The following is a 16,330-nucleotide window of genomic DNA, read 5'->3' on the forward strand; positions in this document are numbered from 1 at the left end:
TGTGACATTTTTCATACGACTGTATTAGATGCATTGTTGGTTTTGAGTGGCCATATTGTGGTTTGCTTGTCAAAAAATCCAAAAGTAACTCAAAAACTCGGATCATCGATTTCTATTTTTTTTGTTCGGGGGAGAGTTAATATTTCAATTACTTTTTTTTTGGGTTAACGTAATATTTTTTCTACGTGCACTATTGTAATTCCGAAGTTTTCACCACATATCACGACCGGATTAGTTGCTGGAAAATCACCCAACACTACTATATAGTGTCACTAATAAAATAAGGGATTACAATTCGATATTCTACAATTTTTTAGTATGGTAAGGTATTTTTAGATATACACTGTTATTTTTGTTTAATATATAAAGTTACAATTATTAGTCAATGCAGATGAAGCACATAACATGGAAAGTCCAGATGGCACCGAATTATAAGTATATATAGAAGGAAACACAAAGTTAGTTCTCTATCACACACTTCAAAAGCCCACAAAGATAACAACAAAAAAATGGGAATAGAGATGCAGAACCACCAGAGCCACCAGGCGGAAGGCGCCCCGGAGGAAGAGCCGATGTCGCGGTGGCTGATAGATACGCCGGAGCCACCAACCATATGCCAAGAGCTTATTGGGTACGTAAGAACAAAGGTGTTGTCCAAGAAGAGGAACAAAACGAAGAAGAAACCATCAAACCCGGTTTACTCTTGTCTTAAATCGGTTTTCCCTATACTTACTTGGGGAAGACAATACAAACTCAACATGTTCAAGAAAGATTTAATGGCTGGTCTTACCCTCGCTAGTCTTTGCATTCCTCAGGTAATTTTTACTCACAAAATTATAATCGATCGATATATATACTATGTCATTGTGTCAATATAATCAAAGTTGGTTTTTTTTTTCTTTATAACTTTCCTTTATAAGTACAATATTTCGATTTCATTTGCAGAGTATAGGATATGCTAATTTGGCTGGACTTGATCCAGAGTACGGTCTATGTAAGTCCAAATTTTTCTAACTTAAATTTGCACAGTTCCTTACATTTTTGCTGTGAATTTGATTAAATTATTTTTTTTAAAATAAAATAAACAAAAACAGATACAAGTGTAGTACCACCTCTGATATATTCGACAATGGGAAGTTCGAGAGAGTTAGCCATTGGTCCTGTGGCTGTAGTTTCACTTCTGCTCTCGTCACTGATTCGTGAACTTCAAGATCCGATCACGGACCCAATTGCTTACCGAAATATTGTCTTCACGGTCACGTTTTTCGCTGGCATGTTTCAAGCTATCTTTGGACTCTTCAGGCAAGTATTGCATAGAGATTCGTTATAATTTCATTTAATTAATGTTCTCTTCAAAAATATTATAATTTGGGACCAACGTCAACGATAAAGGTGTATTCATCTAATAAAGATATTATGTATATCAGGTTAGGGTTTCTTGTGGATTTTCTGTCACACGCTGCACTTGTCGGTTTCATGGCTGGTGCTGCCATTGTTATTGGTTTGCAGCAACTCAAAGGTTTATTTGGTTTATCTCATTTTACCAACAAAACCGATGTAGTTTCGGTTTTATCTTCGGTTTTCAACTCGCTTCATCATCCGGTAAGCACCGGTTAATTTGTTTTATTTTTTTTTCCCCAATAAAAATCTAATGGAAATTGAAATATCAAGTTTCTAGCTTTCATTAAAAAATTACTTTTGCAGTGGCAACCTCTGAACTTTGTCATCGGTAGCTCATTCCTTATCTTCATCCTCCTAGCGAGATTTATCGTAAGTGATATATGTGATATATAATTATATATACTACATTTATTTATCCACATCAGGATTTTTTTATTGATTTATAAAAAATTTCAGGGGAAAAGAAACAAAAAATTGTTCTGGATTCCGGCAATCGCACCGCTAATAGCAGTGATATTAGCAACACTAATCGTGTACTTAACCAATGCGGAGACACGAGGGGTTAAGATCGTTAAAAACATTAAACCAGGGTTGAACCGACCTTCGGTTAATGAATTACAATTTAATAGTCCACATCTCGGTCAAATCGCCAAAATTGGTCTTATTTCTGCAATCATCGCTCTCACGGTTAGTAATAGCAGTCTATATATATAATATATATATATAATATATATATATATCTAGTCAACTCTAACCACTGATTAATTTGGATAACATTGATTAAATGAAGTTAAATAATACAGGAAGCAATAGCAGTGGGGAGATCTTTTGCGACGATCAAAGGATATCGTCTAGATGGAAACAAAGAGATGATGGCTATGGGGTTTAGCAACATCGCTGGCTCTCTAACGTCTTGCTACGTAGCTACCGGTAAAAATGTTATTTTTCAATTAAACCCGGTTCATATAAATCCCAAACCAAAATTAACCGGTAAAATGTAAGAAACCATAATATTTCAATTCAAAACCAATTTTATTCATATTATGGTGGAATTTGTGGTGATAGGATCATTTTCGAGGACGGCGGTGAATTTCAGTGCAGGCTGCGAGACGGTGGTGTCGAACATTGTAATGGCGATTACGGTAATGATCTCTCTTGAGGTTTTGACAAGGTTTCTCTACTTTACACCGACGGCGATTCTCGCCTCCATCATTCTCTCGGCGCTTCCTGGCCTTATCGATATCTCCGGCGCTCTTCACATTTGGAAACTCGATAAGCTCGATTTTCTCGTCCTCCTCTCCGCCTTCTTCGGCGTCCTTTTTGTCTCTGTCGAGATCGGTCTTCTTCTTGCCGTGAGTCTTTCTTTCTCCTTCACTGCTTTTTCATGTTTCTTGATTATTTAATTTTTAAAACTCTTATCCGTAAATTTAAAAACGCCGGCGATTTGTTTTACTACACGAATTCTAGTTAAAATGTCGTTATTAAAAAATTAATTAAAAATGTCGTTGCCATTCAGATTAATTGATTGGTGCATGAGGAGTCCGAGTCAGCTAGCTATAAGCTCTATATCCAGACATGTAATTAAATATATAGGTCCAAAAGAGTCAACATCTCATATGTATGAAGAAGATATAACCAAATAATTTTGTTATTATGAAGCTACTAGGCCGACAAAATTTGCTGTGCATAGACCCTGAAAGACAAAACATCAATAATGTTTTCAATCAAGTGGTAATATTTTTAGTACATATTAATTCAAGAACACATGTTTCTTGGGTCAAACAAAAATATGAAGTCAAGTTTTAGATGAACAAGGGAAAGTACCTTTGATAATTGACTGAGACATCAATTCTTATTGTGGAGTCCCTGCAAGTATGCAAACCATCCTTTCGCCAACCCTATAATTTTGATCCACTTTATCAGTTTTTCTAGTGTTCCAATAATTTTAACTGTTAAATCAATCGGTGAAGCATAATCTTTTTTTATTATTATATTTGCATATGTGTAGGTGGGAATATCGTTTGCCAGAATAATGCTGAGTTCGATAAGACCAAACATTGAGGCTTTAGGGAGGTTGTCAAGAACAGATATCTTTGGTGACATAAATCAGTACCCAATGGCTAGTAAGACTCAAGGATTATTGACTCTTAGAATCAGCTCTCCTTTGCTATGCTTTGCCAATGCCAATTTTATTCGAGACCGGTTAGTTTCTATTTTCATTAATCGAGTTCTTTTTTTTGTGTGTGTGTGTGTTCCAATTATTAATTACTCTTACGAAACTCTAGAATTTGACAGTTTTTTTTTTCCGTTTTTGTAATGCAGAATACTGAATACAGTTGGAGAAGTAAAAGAAGAGGATGATGAACAAGAAGTTAAAGTGGAAACGGTTCTTCAAGTAGTAATTCTCGACATGTCTTGTAAGTATGGTCTACGTTTTATGATATTTTGGGGGGGGGGGGAAATAATAGAAAATGATACTTTAACTATATAGTATGTAACAAAATATTCAACTTTCTGATCTGTCTCTTCTTTGTTTTCTCCACGTCCCAAAATGAATGTGAAGGCGTGATGGGCGTAGATACATCAGGAATAGTGGCACTTGAAGAATTACATCAAGAACTGGCTTCTAATAACATCAGGGTAAATATTTATTTTCCCGAATAGAATTTGCAACCTGTGCTCAAATGTTTTTTTACTTTTTCACCAATAATATATTTAGGTTTATTGGTGATTCAAACGTAACAATATTTTTATACGCTTGTGCGTGTAGTTAGTGATCGCTAGTCCGAGATGGAGGGTACTTCACAAATTGAAGCGATCAACATTGGAGGAGAAAATGAAAAAAGAAAATATATTTATGACAGTAGGAGAAGCTGTAGAGGTTTATGTAAGAGCAAGTTCTACGTCGCACGATTTGTGTTGATATTTAAAAACATCGAAAAAACAAACCAATATGTAAAAATTTGTATTTAACAAAAAATAATGTAAGATTGGTAACGTATATGTATGCTAATTAAAATATATATAATGGTGTATTTTAATCCCATTTTGTATACTTGGCTTTAACTGACATCTGTAATAATTTATACTCCTAAACACGTAACTGTAAATTATTACAACATGCAATAAACGGTTAATACAAGCAGAACGCAAGTGGTGTAGAAAAAATGGTGAATTGGAATCAGAACGTACCTTGCGGAATCTAATCTCTGCAAATCAGATAACGATCACCTGTAATAATTAAGCACATATATCTTGAGATAACGTGTTTAACGGTCAGAAATCAGAATAATATATATAGCCGTTGAAGAAAAAGCGAATATTTGACAGATCTTCATTGATTTTCCTATACGGAGATCACATATGAATAATATGCCCATGCATGATTAACCTATGAGTAACGCGATGATCAGCAGGCGAGCGAACAATATATGAAGCCTGATAAAAAAACGGTTTACTTTGTTTTGTATAGCTTTTATTTCGTGTTGTTTTGTATACCGGAGTTGCGACCAATTACTGCCTAATTTGATTTCATATACTCCTATGTGAATTTTCCGTGGCAAAAAATACAAATCATTCTTAATTCGCTCAAAGAAGAAAAACCCATCAATCTCTCCCATACATTTCCAACCGAATCTCTTTCTTATACCTAACCTCTCCTTCTTTCATGCTTTCTCTTTTCTCTCGTCCATACATTTTTCATACATATACGCGCATTAGTCTCCAATGATCAGATTTTTGCATTCCCAACCAAAAAAAAAAAAAGAAGAGAAGAATCTTTGAATTTGTTGGTTGCATTGATCGGATTAGCTAGAGAGACATGGGTCGAGTGAAATTGGAGATAAAGCGAATAGAGAACAACACGAATCGACAAGTTACGTTCTCTAAACGACGAAATGGTTTGATAAAGAAAGCTTATGAATTGTCCATTCTTTGTGACATCGATATTGCTCTCCTCATGTTCTCTCCTTCCGATCGTCTTAGCCTCTTTTCCGGCAAAACAAGGTTTCTTATCATTGTTTTTACACCCTTTTTTCGGTTAAGTAATAAATAAATATTAAAATATATGATTTGCGTGAAACTTTGGTCAGGATCGAAGACGTTTTCACAAGATATATCAATCTTCCTGACCAAGAACGAGAGAAGTAAGCTGAGGAATCTCCTTTGATTCTTTTTTAACATTTCTCTTTTTTATTGTCTTATTTATTTTGTTTCTTTGGTTTTATTTCAGTGCTCTATCAAATCCCGATCAGAGCCGACGCCCGTACGTAACTTCGGTTCTTCCTATTATTCCTCTTAACATATAATCATATATTAATGATTATACATGATCTAATTTTGGTTTCCATGTTTTGACCACTTTATTCCAGAGATTTCCAGAGCAAAGAGGTAAGTTATTTAGACTAATTAAGCATAATGTGTGTGTATACTTTTTCAATTAACGAGAGTGGAAAATCTGACTTTATATGATATAATTAACTTTTATTTCTTTTATGACATGAAATGTACGTAGCTCCGATCCGGTCTAATGTAGGAAAAGGATAATACTTATATAATGAATGCAATGTTAATAGTTTTATATTATTAAATCTAACAGTTTTTTTTGTCACGTGACAGTATCTACTGCGGACTTTGCAGCAACTCAAGACTGAGAATGATATTGCTCTTCAACTCACCAAGTCTCAATTTCTTTCTCTTTTCTTTCTTTATAATCATTTGTCACATTACTTTTTCAAAAATATGAGAGTTTGATTTTCTTTATTTTTCTTATTGGATGGTTTTTAAAAGCCCTGCAGCTATCAACTCAGACGTCGAGGTGATTCTTCTAATTATTATGTCTTTTCTTAAACTAAAAATTTATTACTTGTATTTTTTTTTTGCTAACTTATTATTTTTTAAAATTATTACGTATATTTCCTTCCCCTCATAACATCATTTTTTCTTCTTGTCATTTTCAATCTAAAAATCTAAGGAACTTGAGCAAGAAGTTTATAAGTTACAACAACAGCTTCATATGGCAGAGGAAGAATTAAGGTCTTTGTTTCTTACTTTTGTAACGGGAAACAAAATTTTGATATGATACGATACATGTAAATGCATGTCGAAGTTACTGACTAATTGCTATATGCAAATATACGATTAGGAAATACGAACCAGATCCAATCAGGTTTACAACAATGGAAGAGTACGAAACTTGTGAGAAGCAGCTCATGGACACCTTAACACGTGTCACTCAACGACGGGTCAATAACTTAAACAACTTCTTAATTTTAATCATCATAATGATATTAGCAGCTAAATAACATTTAAAATAAATCGATTTTTTTTTCCTTTTGAGACGCAGGAACACATTTTGAGTGACCAAATATCTTCATTCGAAGCATCTGCTATACAACAGCAAAATCTGGGTGGGCCTTATGTGAACGTTGGAGGCTGGCTGGCTGAAAACGGGCCTAATCAAGCCCATATGTTCGACTCATCAGCCCATTCAGCAATGTATGAAACGTTGTTGCAAGGAAGTAGCTCAAGCTCGAACCAAAACAACACCATGGGTGAATGCCACATGACAAATCCTAATGGTGACATGTACCAAGAATGGGCCCAAGCTTATACGTCTCCTACGGGTCTCAATCCCACACCCATGTTTCCTCCTATGCAGCATCAGGTTCTCAACTTTCTCCTTTTTTTTCTTATTAAAAAAAACAAAATACATAAATAATAAATTGTCCAATTTTTAAATTTGTTATTGTAATTTTTTCGGGGAATGAATAAATGCCAGCATGGAGTGGTAGGTCCCAATATGGAGGAAAGTGAAATACCGGTAATGACGAGGGAGGCACAAGCAGACCATGAAGTCTCCGACTATGATATCAGAATGCCTCAGCTCAGTAGCCAATAACCAACCTCCAGTACCATACTTACATGCATTCACTAAATTTTATCATCTACTCTGAGTATTATCTTAGAACACACACAAGTGGAGCTCAAAAAGCGTATATATGGAAAGTACAAACTCTTCCAAAGATATTGTAACGAGCTTTTTTCGTTATTTTATATAAAGTAACTTTTTGTCAACTTTTTTGTTGATACTTACCCAAAAAAAAAATGTAGCTTTTCTTCTCAAAATGTAAGTTTATAATAAGAAAATAATGAATATGAGTGTCAAAAAATATATGATGCCAATGAGTATATATCTAATTTTAAGAGCCAGTCGACATTTTATGTTTGTAATATAATCAATAATTTAAAATCTATGTTTGGTCTATTTATCTTTTTATTTAAGAAAAAAAAAAGATAACTTTTATCAGAAAAGAAGAAGCAGATAGCCAATTATATTAGAGGTATAATTGTAGTATACTGTAGCTTATAGGATATTTCCATATTTTTGTTAGATAAAATACAAATATCTCTAAATTTTTTACGATCACAAATTTGGATTAGGTTTTTCTTACGTTCTCTCATATCATATATAAAAGATATCGTTCTCCTAATCAAGATAATCAATAAACATGTCCTTTCATGGTGATATTCTCGATGATGAAGCGTTGATGTTGAGTTCTTTGTCTCTTTTCGAATCGTCTGAATCATGTAATCCTGATAATTTTTTTTTTCTGTTTTTCTGATTAAATTATCTAATATTTATTGTGATTTGTTAATGGTCAAAGTGTTGGATATGCGACAGCAGCAACGAGGCCACCGTTACGGTCATCTTTCGATTAGGTACATTATAAAAAAATTTATATTTAATTTTAATTTATTTGCTAAATTTACTTATCATCTTTTATCTGAATAAATTTGAGAACCCATGTTAAACAACCAATACCATAATTCTTAGAATTTGGATCAAAATATGGTGGCGAATTCAGAGCAGATTAGTCCTATAACACCCAACAATCGCATCTCAGATCGGTACTACTAGTCAAACGTAGAACTATGCATAGATATAACATTGATCTAGATTTTCCATAAGAATCTTATTTTCATCAAATGTAGATCACAAACCCATCTGACGTATCAGACTTATAGATATGTCCCATCTACTTCTTATGTTACCTCGTATGGTCTGCCTCCATCGGTCTTAGCCAATCGGCCAAGAGAACCTCGCAATTTAAGGATTGTTAACAATTCAGCTAGGTAAGATCATCTCTCCTTTCCATATATAATGAAGCAAATCAAATTTTTTTTATCTATAATAGTTATAATTGAAATTAACGATGTTTTACCCTCCCAAACAAAAAAAAAAACATAATTTCAAGATGTTACCTGTAATTTTTTTTGTTTCCAATTCTATTTCTAGTACAAAATAATAATAAATTATAATTGATGATTTACTGTTAGTCAAAATAATCCAAACACTGTATGCTTCTCTTAATCTATATATACGTTTTAGAAAATATTATATTGGGTTTGTGCAGGACATTACCTTAAGTACTGTTCCAAAACGTAATATTTCATCCATACCCATACCTCAAATGTCCTCGAGTTTTATAACCAAATCGGGATCTATTCGATTATCACATGAGAAAAACTACTTTTCATGTTTATTTTTCGTCTTCTGCGTTTTAATTAAACTCCAAATCTATATTTTTTGGACTTCTCTATAGGCATTATGGCAGTATCCAAAGATCGGTTTATCAGTCTTCATTGAGTTTTTGGTTCTCCAACCTTAACACTCAGACCCGTAGACGTCCATACACAAACTCAATCATACCTCCACAGGTACAATTTATTTCATACAATGAATGATATTTTTAAAATTGATTTGAAACTAAACTTTAATAACTATTGACCTCCAAATAGAAAATTCGAGGTCAGATCAACTAGGCAGTCATCAAATTATCCTTAACATATTCAAATGCAAATAAACAACAACAATGTATATATATCACTCTAATTTGCATCAGCAATTCAATAACAATATATTCGCTAAAAATATACAATTAGTGAACTGGAGGAGGAAAACAGAATATACAATGATAATCTATATATATATATATATACACATATATATACATATTGATAACATGAACGTTACAGAGTGGAGTTTTGGGATCTGGGCGACGAAGTTACCAAAATCGGTTTGAATTTGAAGAATCATCATCTTCTACTCAACGCAGAGTACAGGTTCTTGAAACACAACTAAAATTTATTCTTTAAAATAGAAAATTCATGGAAGAGAAAGATAACAAAAGTTCATTAAATAACACAGAGGAATATATCAGCAAACGGAAATGTTGGTTCAACTGCAGTCACTCTTGCTGGAGAGAGGTTTGATTTTCTTTTTCCATTGACTATCCACATATATAGATATTGGTAATTTTGTATTTGTGCGAGTTTTTCAGTCTGAAATATTTAAGTAATCATATGTTATCTAGATACAAAAAATTTCGTAGGAACATAACAAATACATATGTTTTTTCAGGCTACCAAATGAGATGTACGATCCAATTTACGAAAGCCTCGGTCTTTGTATTGATCCGTACTTGAGAAAGTTTTTTCAAATGAGAAACGGTAATTAACTGGTTAATTATGAGTCTGAGTTGATTTATTGATTAATTTATGAACTTAAATTGGTTTATATTGACTTTTTATGAATTTTGACAAGAATTAATATCACATTTTACTAATTCAGTATTTGCTCGTTTTAATCTATATAGGTCGTTGATCTATCCTGAAAGCTTGAATAAGTGAAAGGTTTCTTTGTTAAATCGTGCATGGTCATGGTCTCTCCTTTCTTTTTTCTCTAAGGACGTCCTTAATTATCTCTTGTGGTGGTAACGTCAAGTGTTCGTTTTGTTAAACAGGTTGATACATTATGACATTGTAAACTTGTCTTATACAATCGAAGATTTGTTTTCCTTCTTAAAGTTTTTTTCTCATATATCGCTTTCTGATCATTGATTCATATGCCAATTTTCAAATCCGTTATAAATTGGTGGAAAAATAGTCGATAATATTTCTAATATTTCTACAAATATATCAGTATAAAAATCGGCGAGAATTTAACATGTCTATTTGTAGATCTAGCAGCCCGTATTCTTTTCTTTTTTTTCCACACTAGTCGTTTTTGATTCGTCCATTGTTTCTGTTACAAACAGGACAATGTGATTATGTGAAGTATTCCTATGACTCTAGCTAAACACACATGTTATTCAAATTCGGAAAACAATCAAAATCTCTCCTTATGCTTTGTTTGATCACAGTGTCTATTGTCTAATGTTTTTTTTTTAAAAAATTTACTGGTTCTATTATGGTTCTAACAAAGAATATTTCTCAAAATTTCGTTAATCAATAGTTTTTTTTTAACTTTATTATTAAACAATAGTTGAGAATTATTTTTCGTTAAGGAAAAAGAGCCAAAGCGCGGTAGTTTAAGTTTAGACCCTGGCCGTTTTATTGTTGTCAACAACATGCATCGCAAGAGTAGAATTTTACACGTTGCGATTCACTCAACAAACATCATTTTGAATGTTGGTTTGGACTTGAATCACTCCCTTGGAACAGCAGATCATAACTACCAAACAAACAAAAAAATCTCAGTTACAACTTAAGATAATATCTATATAAACAAATTGGGTTGAGTTACAACGTTAACGACCTTAGCCAATTGGTTTGATGGGCTGAATTAGTTATGATATGGGCTAATTTGGGTTCAGCATCAGGCCTCCAGCTCTCGACGACGTCGCAGGACTTGTTCAACAAATGTTTCTGCGAATATCAATTACTCAATTATTAATATCCTCTTCTTATATTATGTAGTTAAAGTAGTAGAGGTGTAGTGTGTGTTCGTTACCCTTCTCTGTACGACACGTGTCAGAGTATTGAGTAGATGAGTTTCACATGCTTCGACCTCCTCTACAGATGTAAACCTCACTGGATCTGGTTCGAATTTCCTTTGTATCACAAGAATATCAGTGTTTAAGCAACCTGTTTTCCTTTTATACATAGGAAATTAAAGTAAAATACCTTAGTTCCTCCTCTGAAATCCGAAGCTGCTGTTGTAATCTACAAACTTCTTGCTCAAGTTCCTGTAAATTTGCAAATATAACTTAGCAAAAAAAAAATTGCAAATATAATTAGACATAATTTCTGATGAATTTTTTTAAAAAAAGATTTTAGCAAACCGAGAAAATTGGGAAAATTACCTCGACATCGGAGTGAATAGCTTTAGGGCTTTTCCAGAGTCATGAAATACAATATCAGTTTGCAGATTTTGATTTTAGGAAAGTGTCAACATTAAGTCATTACTGTATACATATCATTATAGTTCATATATGAACTATGAAGAGGTTTATTTATAAGGACAAATAGAAAGAAACCGAGGTTCGTTGATTTGGAGGGCCATGTCGTCCTCAGTTTTTAGTTGTTCAAGAGTCCTTAACAAATCCTGTCAGAAGTAGGTAATCATGATTATTTTTTTTTTTTTAAAGTACTTAGATTCAATACTAAACTTTGTAACTAGATAGATCATCATATAATTGTAAAGAGCTGATGGACCCGATAAACTTTGTTTGGTCTCACCTCTTTGTTTTGGATGCCTCTGCAAAACAGATAAGAAAGGTTAGTATCAAAATATAGATAACATACTGTTAAGTTGAAGCAAGATACTCACAGGCGTTTACTTTGATCGGGCAGAACTATAGCGCTGAAATTTAGAAATATTACAAAAAAAAACCATGTGAATACATATATAACTTAATAAACCAAGTAGATTAATGCAAAGGAAGCTACATACTTCTCTCTTTCTTGATCAGGAAGATTGATGTACCTCGCGAAAACGTCCTCAATCCTGAGATTAGCTCAAAATTAAGATAATGGAGATACAAATTTGACCATGCATGAACATACTTAAGTTGTAGAGAGCGAATGAAGGATAAAAGAAGCTATGCGCTATTAAGTAGCATAGGTTTTGTGCTTATCACGATAAAAACGAGATTGTTTGAGAAAAGAAAATGAAGATAAGTATGATTGAATGGGACCCATAGTGGTCGTTGCATGCAGTGTATGCAGTATACACGATCGAAACATGACGTGTTGCTGACATAGAGTGCCGTGTATTCGGCCTCAATGCTTTCATATTACTACTAGGCTATTAAGTATATGGCCATATCGGTATAAATTTTGACATGATGAGAGTTTATCTTAAACTATATAAAATAACTCATTTTGTGTGTTCTAATTTTAAATTAAGACGACAACGGATATCAACCTTTAAAATACACAACAAACTTTTTTTTTTATAACAATAGCAATTTTTATCAAAAACCAAACTTTTTTTTTTTTGGTTTAAAAAACCCAACTTAAACGACTAAACAAAAGTAAACAATAAGAAGTTAGTCAAACTTCGTTAGAAAAAACTAAACTTAAACTAAACAAAAGTAGTTATTTCGTTCGTTATAAATGACATAATATTATACTTTTTTACCTTTCTATTATCAGTTTCATCAGAAACTTATTGCATTGGATCAAAGTAATTTTTATCTATTTTTAGATGAGGCTCGATCTAAAGCTTGAGTAATACATGCAAGAACGTGTCGTCGTTCGGTTGCACTTCAAAATTCAAATAGATTCGAAAGTTCAAAAGCGATGTAGAATAAATGAGAAAAAAAGTCAATATTACTATTACCAAAAAAAATAAAGATATAGGCTTCCACTGCCCAAAACAGAAAAAGGGAGAAAAATAATATATGGCTTAAAATGATAGGGGCAAACGGGCAGTATACTGTATACGTAAACGTGATTACATTTTTTATTAAGTTGAAAAACCCGTAGAGAGAGATGATTCTAGAAGTGCGTGGAATGTTCTAGAAGAAAATGGAAATACCTTGTTTGACCGGAAAAGAGACAGAGGCGATCGGAGGGGGAGAACATGAGGAGAGCAATATCAATATCGCAAAGTGTTGACAATTCGTAAGCTTTTTTTATTAGACCCTTTTTACGTTTTGAGAACGTAATTTGTCGGTTCGTGCTCTTCTCTATCCGCTTTAGCTCCAACTTAGCCCGACCCATATCTCCAGTTAATGGACACTGCAAATAATCAGACACGATCTATAAGAAGTTGGTACGAGTGATTTTATTTGAGTTGAACGGCTGTGCGTGTGTATGAGCCGACGAAATTAAAAACGTTTTTATGTTTTCTGTGTTTATATAAGAGATGGAGGGAGAGAGAGAGAAGAGAGCGAGTTACAAATGAAGTGGATAGATTTTTGTTCTTAATTTGGACGAATCGGTGCCATACGGCTAGCTAGGTACATCGCCTTACATTTATACCGCATTTTATTTAATACTTTAAGATTTCATATTAGTCTTACTTTATGAGCGCACACGCAAATACACGCTTATATATGTATTAATAAATCTGTACTCTATGCATCCAAGTCCAAGATATAATATTTTCTCTAGCCTGCCACTAATTATAAATATGATCATCACTGATCTATATAAAAAAAGATGAATCTATTTATTATAGGAGGTCAATAAACTCAGAAGGAAGCTTGTTATATATATATATATATATATATATATATATATATATATATATATTTCTGCCTTTTGATGAAGGAACTTCAGAAGGGGCAAAGTATTTAGGGTTCGTATGGAAAAAATTCTCGGATGTTACTATGTTAGAATTGTACATGACGACCACCTAATGTCACTATCTCAGACTTGTATCGGTTGTTGTATTTTACGCGAGATCCTCAACACGAAGTTTACTCTATAATCTATATATGTATGACAGTATGAGATCCTCAACACGAAGTTTACTCGGTGTAATTTATACATTTGGACCGATCGGATTATATATATGCCGGTTTGGAGAGTATCTAATACCGTAATCAAATTAAACACAACAATCGTGTTCCACCTGTATTTCATTATTTTGTAATTTACCTTTAAACCTCGGGTTGATTCACGTGAGTTATCTTGAGTATAAGTAGTAGCTTGAATGTGCTGTTAACAGAAAAAAATAACAAAATAAAAAGTAGTAGTAGTTAGCTATAGGGTGAAAACGTTGTGATGTTGGCTTTGGTTGGAAGTGGAATGAAAAAGATGGGCTCTTACGAAGAAAGCCTCAATAAATTCTGATTTTAGTGGAAAAGTGGCAAAAACCAAAACGATAATTCTTGTTGTCGCAGTTGCTCAGTCAGACAGATTAATCAGTTCGGTCCGGTTTTACTAGAATTTGATTCATACTCTGTATCCGACCAGCTGGAGTTCGTTTTTTACTGCACCAGCAAACAAAAAATTGTTGAAACTTGAAACATGAACGAACTATGTTTCAAATTCAATTACCCTATTTGTTTCTGTTTGTTATTTAAAAATTTATTATATAAAGAGTGAGTTGTGTCTCACAAGTTTAGTTTAAAAATTTTGACACACCAGCTCTTCTCCTTATGACAAATCAGCTTTCAATTTATTATGAAAAAAATTTTAACACCAATATTAATTTTATTTTTAATCCCAGAAATCAAAAAAGAAAAAAATATCCATTTTTTGTCATTAACACTCATTATTATCTCATTAATCTCATTCCTAGAAGTTAGAAAGACGAAATAAGATGGTTATCACGGTGATAGTTTTTAAATTTGGTTATCACGGTAATAGTTTTTTATAAAGATAGTAAACTTCATCTAATAAAATAACTTGGTAAAACTGAGATGATTAATTTGTTGTGAATTATTTACTATCTTTATAATTGTAATCTCTTAACGAAATAGAGATATGAGTTATTTACTAACTAAAAAATTATTTACGAACTAAAATAGAGATTAAAAAATAAACTATTTAAAGCTTTATTAAAATTTTTTTGGCTAATTATATGATTATGTTTAAACATAACCAGTTGAAATGATTGATAAACCTTTTGTATTTTTAAAGTTGAAAATGTTACAACTACAATCACAGATGTAACTATGTAAGTAACCATTTTGGAAACAAATTTTAATACAATTAAAATTTACAGTTATCTTACTATATTTTCATGTATTGTATAGTCTTTTCAGAAGAATTTTATAATTGTAGGATTTGAAATTTTAATATATTTTTAATTCAAATGTTTCTTCGTCTAAAGTCATTGATTTGAGCTTATTATATGCTAATTTTCAGTACCTAAATTTTCTACTTCTACAGAAATCATCCCAACAAGTGAAAAGATGTCAAGAAAATAGAAATGTGCGACCAAAGCCTAGAAAATATTTTAAAATCATGCAAATCTTCTTACCAGATAGCATATTGTAATGGAACTATAGAATCATAAGACGTCATTTTGAGAAAACTTGGGCTGATGGTTTTTGAATCTGAACTCAACTGCATCAATAAGACTGATGCTGCGCTTATTAAAAGTGTGAAATTGTGATTCAAAACCAGGTGGAGATGCTTAAAGTTGACATGTTTCTGATTCCCACAAGAGTATTGGTGGCTCTTTAGGCAAAAAAATCAAGGATGGAGAGTTCCATTTGTTGTTTAGAGGAGACAATGCTAATGTTATCTGTTACTTGATACTCAAGTTGGTAAGGTTCCACTCTTTTATCGTTTGTAAAGACTGCCCCAAAGTAGACGGCAATGCGTACTAAATTGAAGGTTGTTCCATCTTTTTTTCCGGGAATAACAGAGTAGAATTTGCGATGATATCACCACACCAACTGTAGTTTCTGTATAGTTCAATGCACAAAATCAGAAGGATACAAAGAGTTGCTTGTGTTTATACATATGTGGTGAAGATTGTGTGGTCTATGGAAAAATTGCTTCTAGAAAAATTAAAAGAGAAAACTGTAGCATATACTAGCTATTAATAAGGTACTTCGTTATCTCCATTCTTATAATTCTTTTTTGCTGCATTTTTAAAAATTTGTGTAAAGAGAAAAATAGAAGAAGTAAAAGGCAAAGAGAAAGTCAAAACTTACAGATAATACACCAAGGAGATGGCTAA

At 32.7% G+C, this 16,330-nt stretch overlaps 3 protein-coding genes across 3 annotated transcripts; 2 read left to right on the forward strand and 1 right to left on the reverse strand.

The window, feature by feature from the left end:
• The first annotated feature begins 450 nt into the window (after positions 1 to 450).
• On the forward strand, positions 451 to 4,426 carry LOC18008864 (sulfate transporter 2.2). Its single transcript, XM_024155268.1, has 12 exons — positions 451 to 815; positions 946 to 994; positions 1,095 to 1,302; positions 1,428 to 1,602; positions 1,705 to 1,770; positions 1,858 to 2,088; positions 2,205 to 2,331; positions 2,467 to 2,753; positions 3,410 to 3,603; positions 3,724 to 3,818; positions 3,965 to 4,041; positions 4,172 to 4,426. Exons 1-12 carry the CDS (start codon positions 510 to 512, stop codon positions 4,322 to 4,324), a joined length of 1,968 nt encoding a protein of 655 aa, XP_024011036.1. The 5' UTR covers positions 451 to 509; the 3' UTR covers positions 4,325 to 4,426.
• A 795-nt stretch (positions 4,427 to 5,221) lies between these two features.
• LOC18009032 (agamous-like MADS-box protein AGL66) lies at positions 5,222 to 7,300 on the forward strand. Its single transcript, XM_006389975.1, has 10 exons — positions 5,222 to 5,406; positions 5,493 to 5,546; positions 5,633 to 5,665; positions 5,772 to 5,790; positions 6,019 to 6,080; positions 6,190 to 6,217; positions 6,374 to 6,435; positions 6,545 to 6,644; positions 6,746 to 7,066; positions 7,181 to 7,300. Exons 1-10 carry the CDS (start codon positions 5,222 to 5,224, stop codon positions 7,298 to 7,300), a joined length of 984 nt encoding a protein of 327 aa, XP_006390037.1.
• A 3,471-nt stretch (positions 7,301 to 10,771) lies between these two features.
• On the reverse strand, positions 10,772 to 13,410 carry LOC18008382 (agamous-like MADS-box protein AGL66). The gene is made up of 10 exons (XM_024153556.1): positions 13,226 to 13,410; positions 12,137 to 12,190; positions 12,014 to 12,046; positions 11,923 to 11,941; positions 11,721 to 11,788; positions 11,547 to 11,574; positions 11,368 to 11,429; positions 11,195 to 11,294; positions 11,000 to 11,109; positions 10,772 to 10,915 (listed from the first exon to the last, which is right to left on the reverse strand). The coding sequence occupies exons 1-10, from the start codon at positions 13,408 to 13,410 to the stop codon at positions 10,861 to 10,863; spliced, it is 714 nt and encodes a 237-aa protein (XP_024009324.1). The 3' UTR covers positions 10,772 to 10,860.
• Positions 13,411 to 16,330: the final 2,920 nt, after the last annotated feature.

Source organism: Eutrema salsugineum, unplaced genomic scaffold (genome assembly GCF_000478725.1).
Source record: "Eutrema salsugineum unplaced genomic scaffold, Eutsalg1_0 scaffold_9, whole genome shotgun sequence".
Classification (NCBI taxonomy): Eukaryota; Viridiplantae; Streptophyta; class Magnoliopsida; order Brassicales; family Brassicaceae; genus Eutrema; species Eutrema salsugineum.

Excerpts from the sequence above, each read along its gene's own strand:
- LOC18008864 (XM_024155268.1), top strand. The coding sequence starts at position 510 with ATGGGAATAGAGATGCAGAACCACCAGAGCCACCAGGCGGAAGGCGCC. Across the intron at positions 816-945 it reads CTAGTCTTTGCATTCCTCAG|AGTATAGGATATGCTAATTT; the intron begins GTAATTTTTACT and ends TTTCATTTGCAG. Across the intron at positions 3,604-3,723 it reads GCCAATTTTATTCGAGACCG|AATACTGAATACAGTTGGAG; the intron begins GTTAGTTTCTAT and ends TTTGTAATGCAG.
- LOC18009032 (XM_006389975.1), top strand. The coding sequence starts at position 5,222 with ATGGGTCGAGTGAAATTGGAGATAAAGCGAATAGAGAACAACACGAAT. Across the intron at positions 5,407-5,492 it reads CTCTTTTCCGGCAAAACAAG|GATCGAAGACGTTTTCACAA; the intron begins GTTTCTTATCAT and ends AACTTTGGTCAG. Across the intron at positions 5,547-5,632 it reads CCTGACCAAGAACGAGAGAA|TGCTCTATCAAATCCCGATC; the intron begins GTAAGCTGAGGA and ends GTTTTATTTCAG.
- LOC18008382 (XM_024153556.1), bottom strand. The coding sequence starts at position 13,410 with ATGGGTCGGGCTAAGTTGGAGCTAAAGCGGATAGAGAAGAGCACGAAC. Across the intron at positions 12,047-12,136 it reads CCTGATCAAGAAAGAGAGAA|CGCTATAGTTCTGCCCGATC; the intron begins GTATGTAGCTTC and ends TCTAAATTTCAG. Across the intron at positions 11,575-11,720 it reads CTCCAAATCAACGAACCTCG|CCCTAAAGCTATTCACTCCG; the intron begins GTTTCTTTCTAT and ends ACTCTGGAAAAG.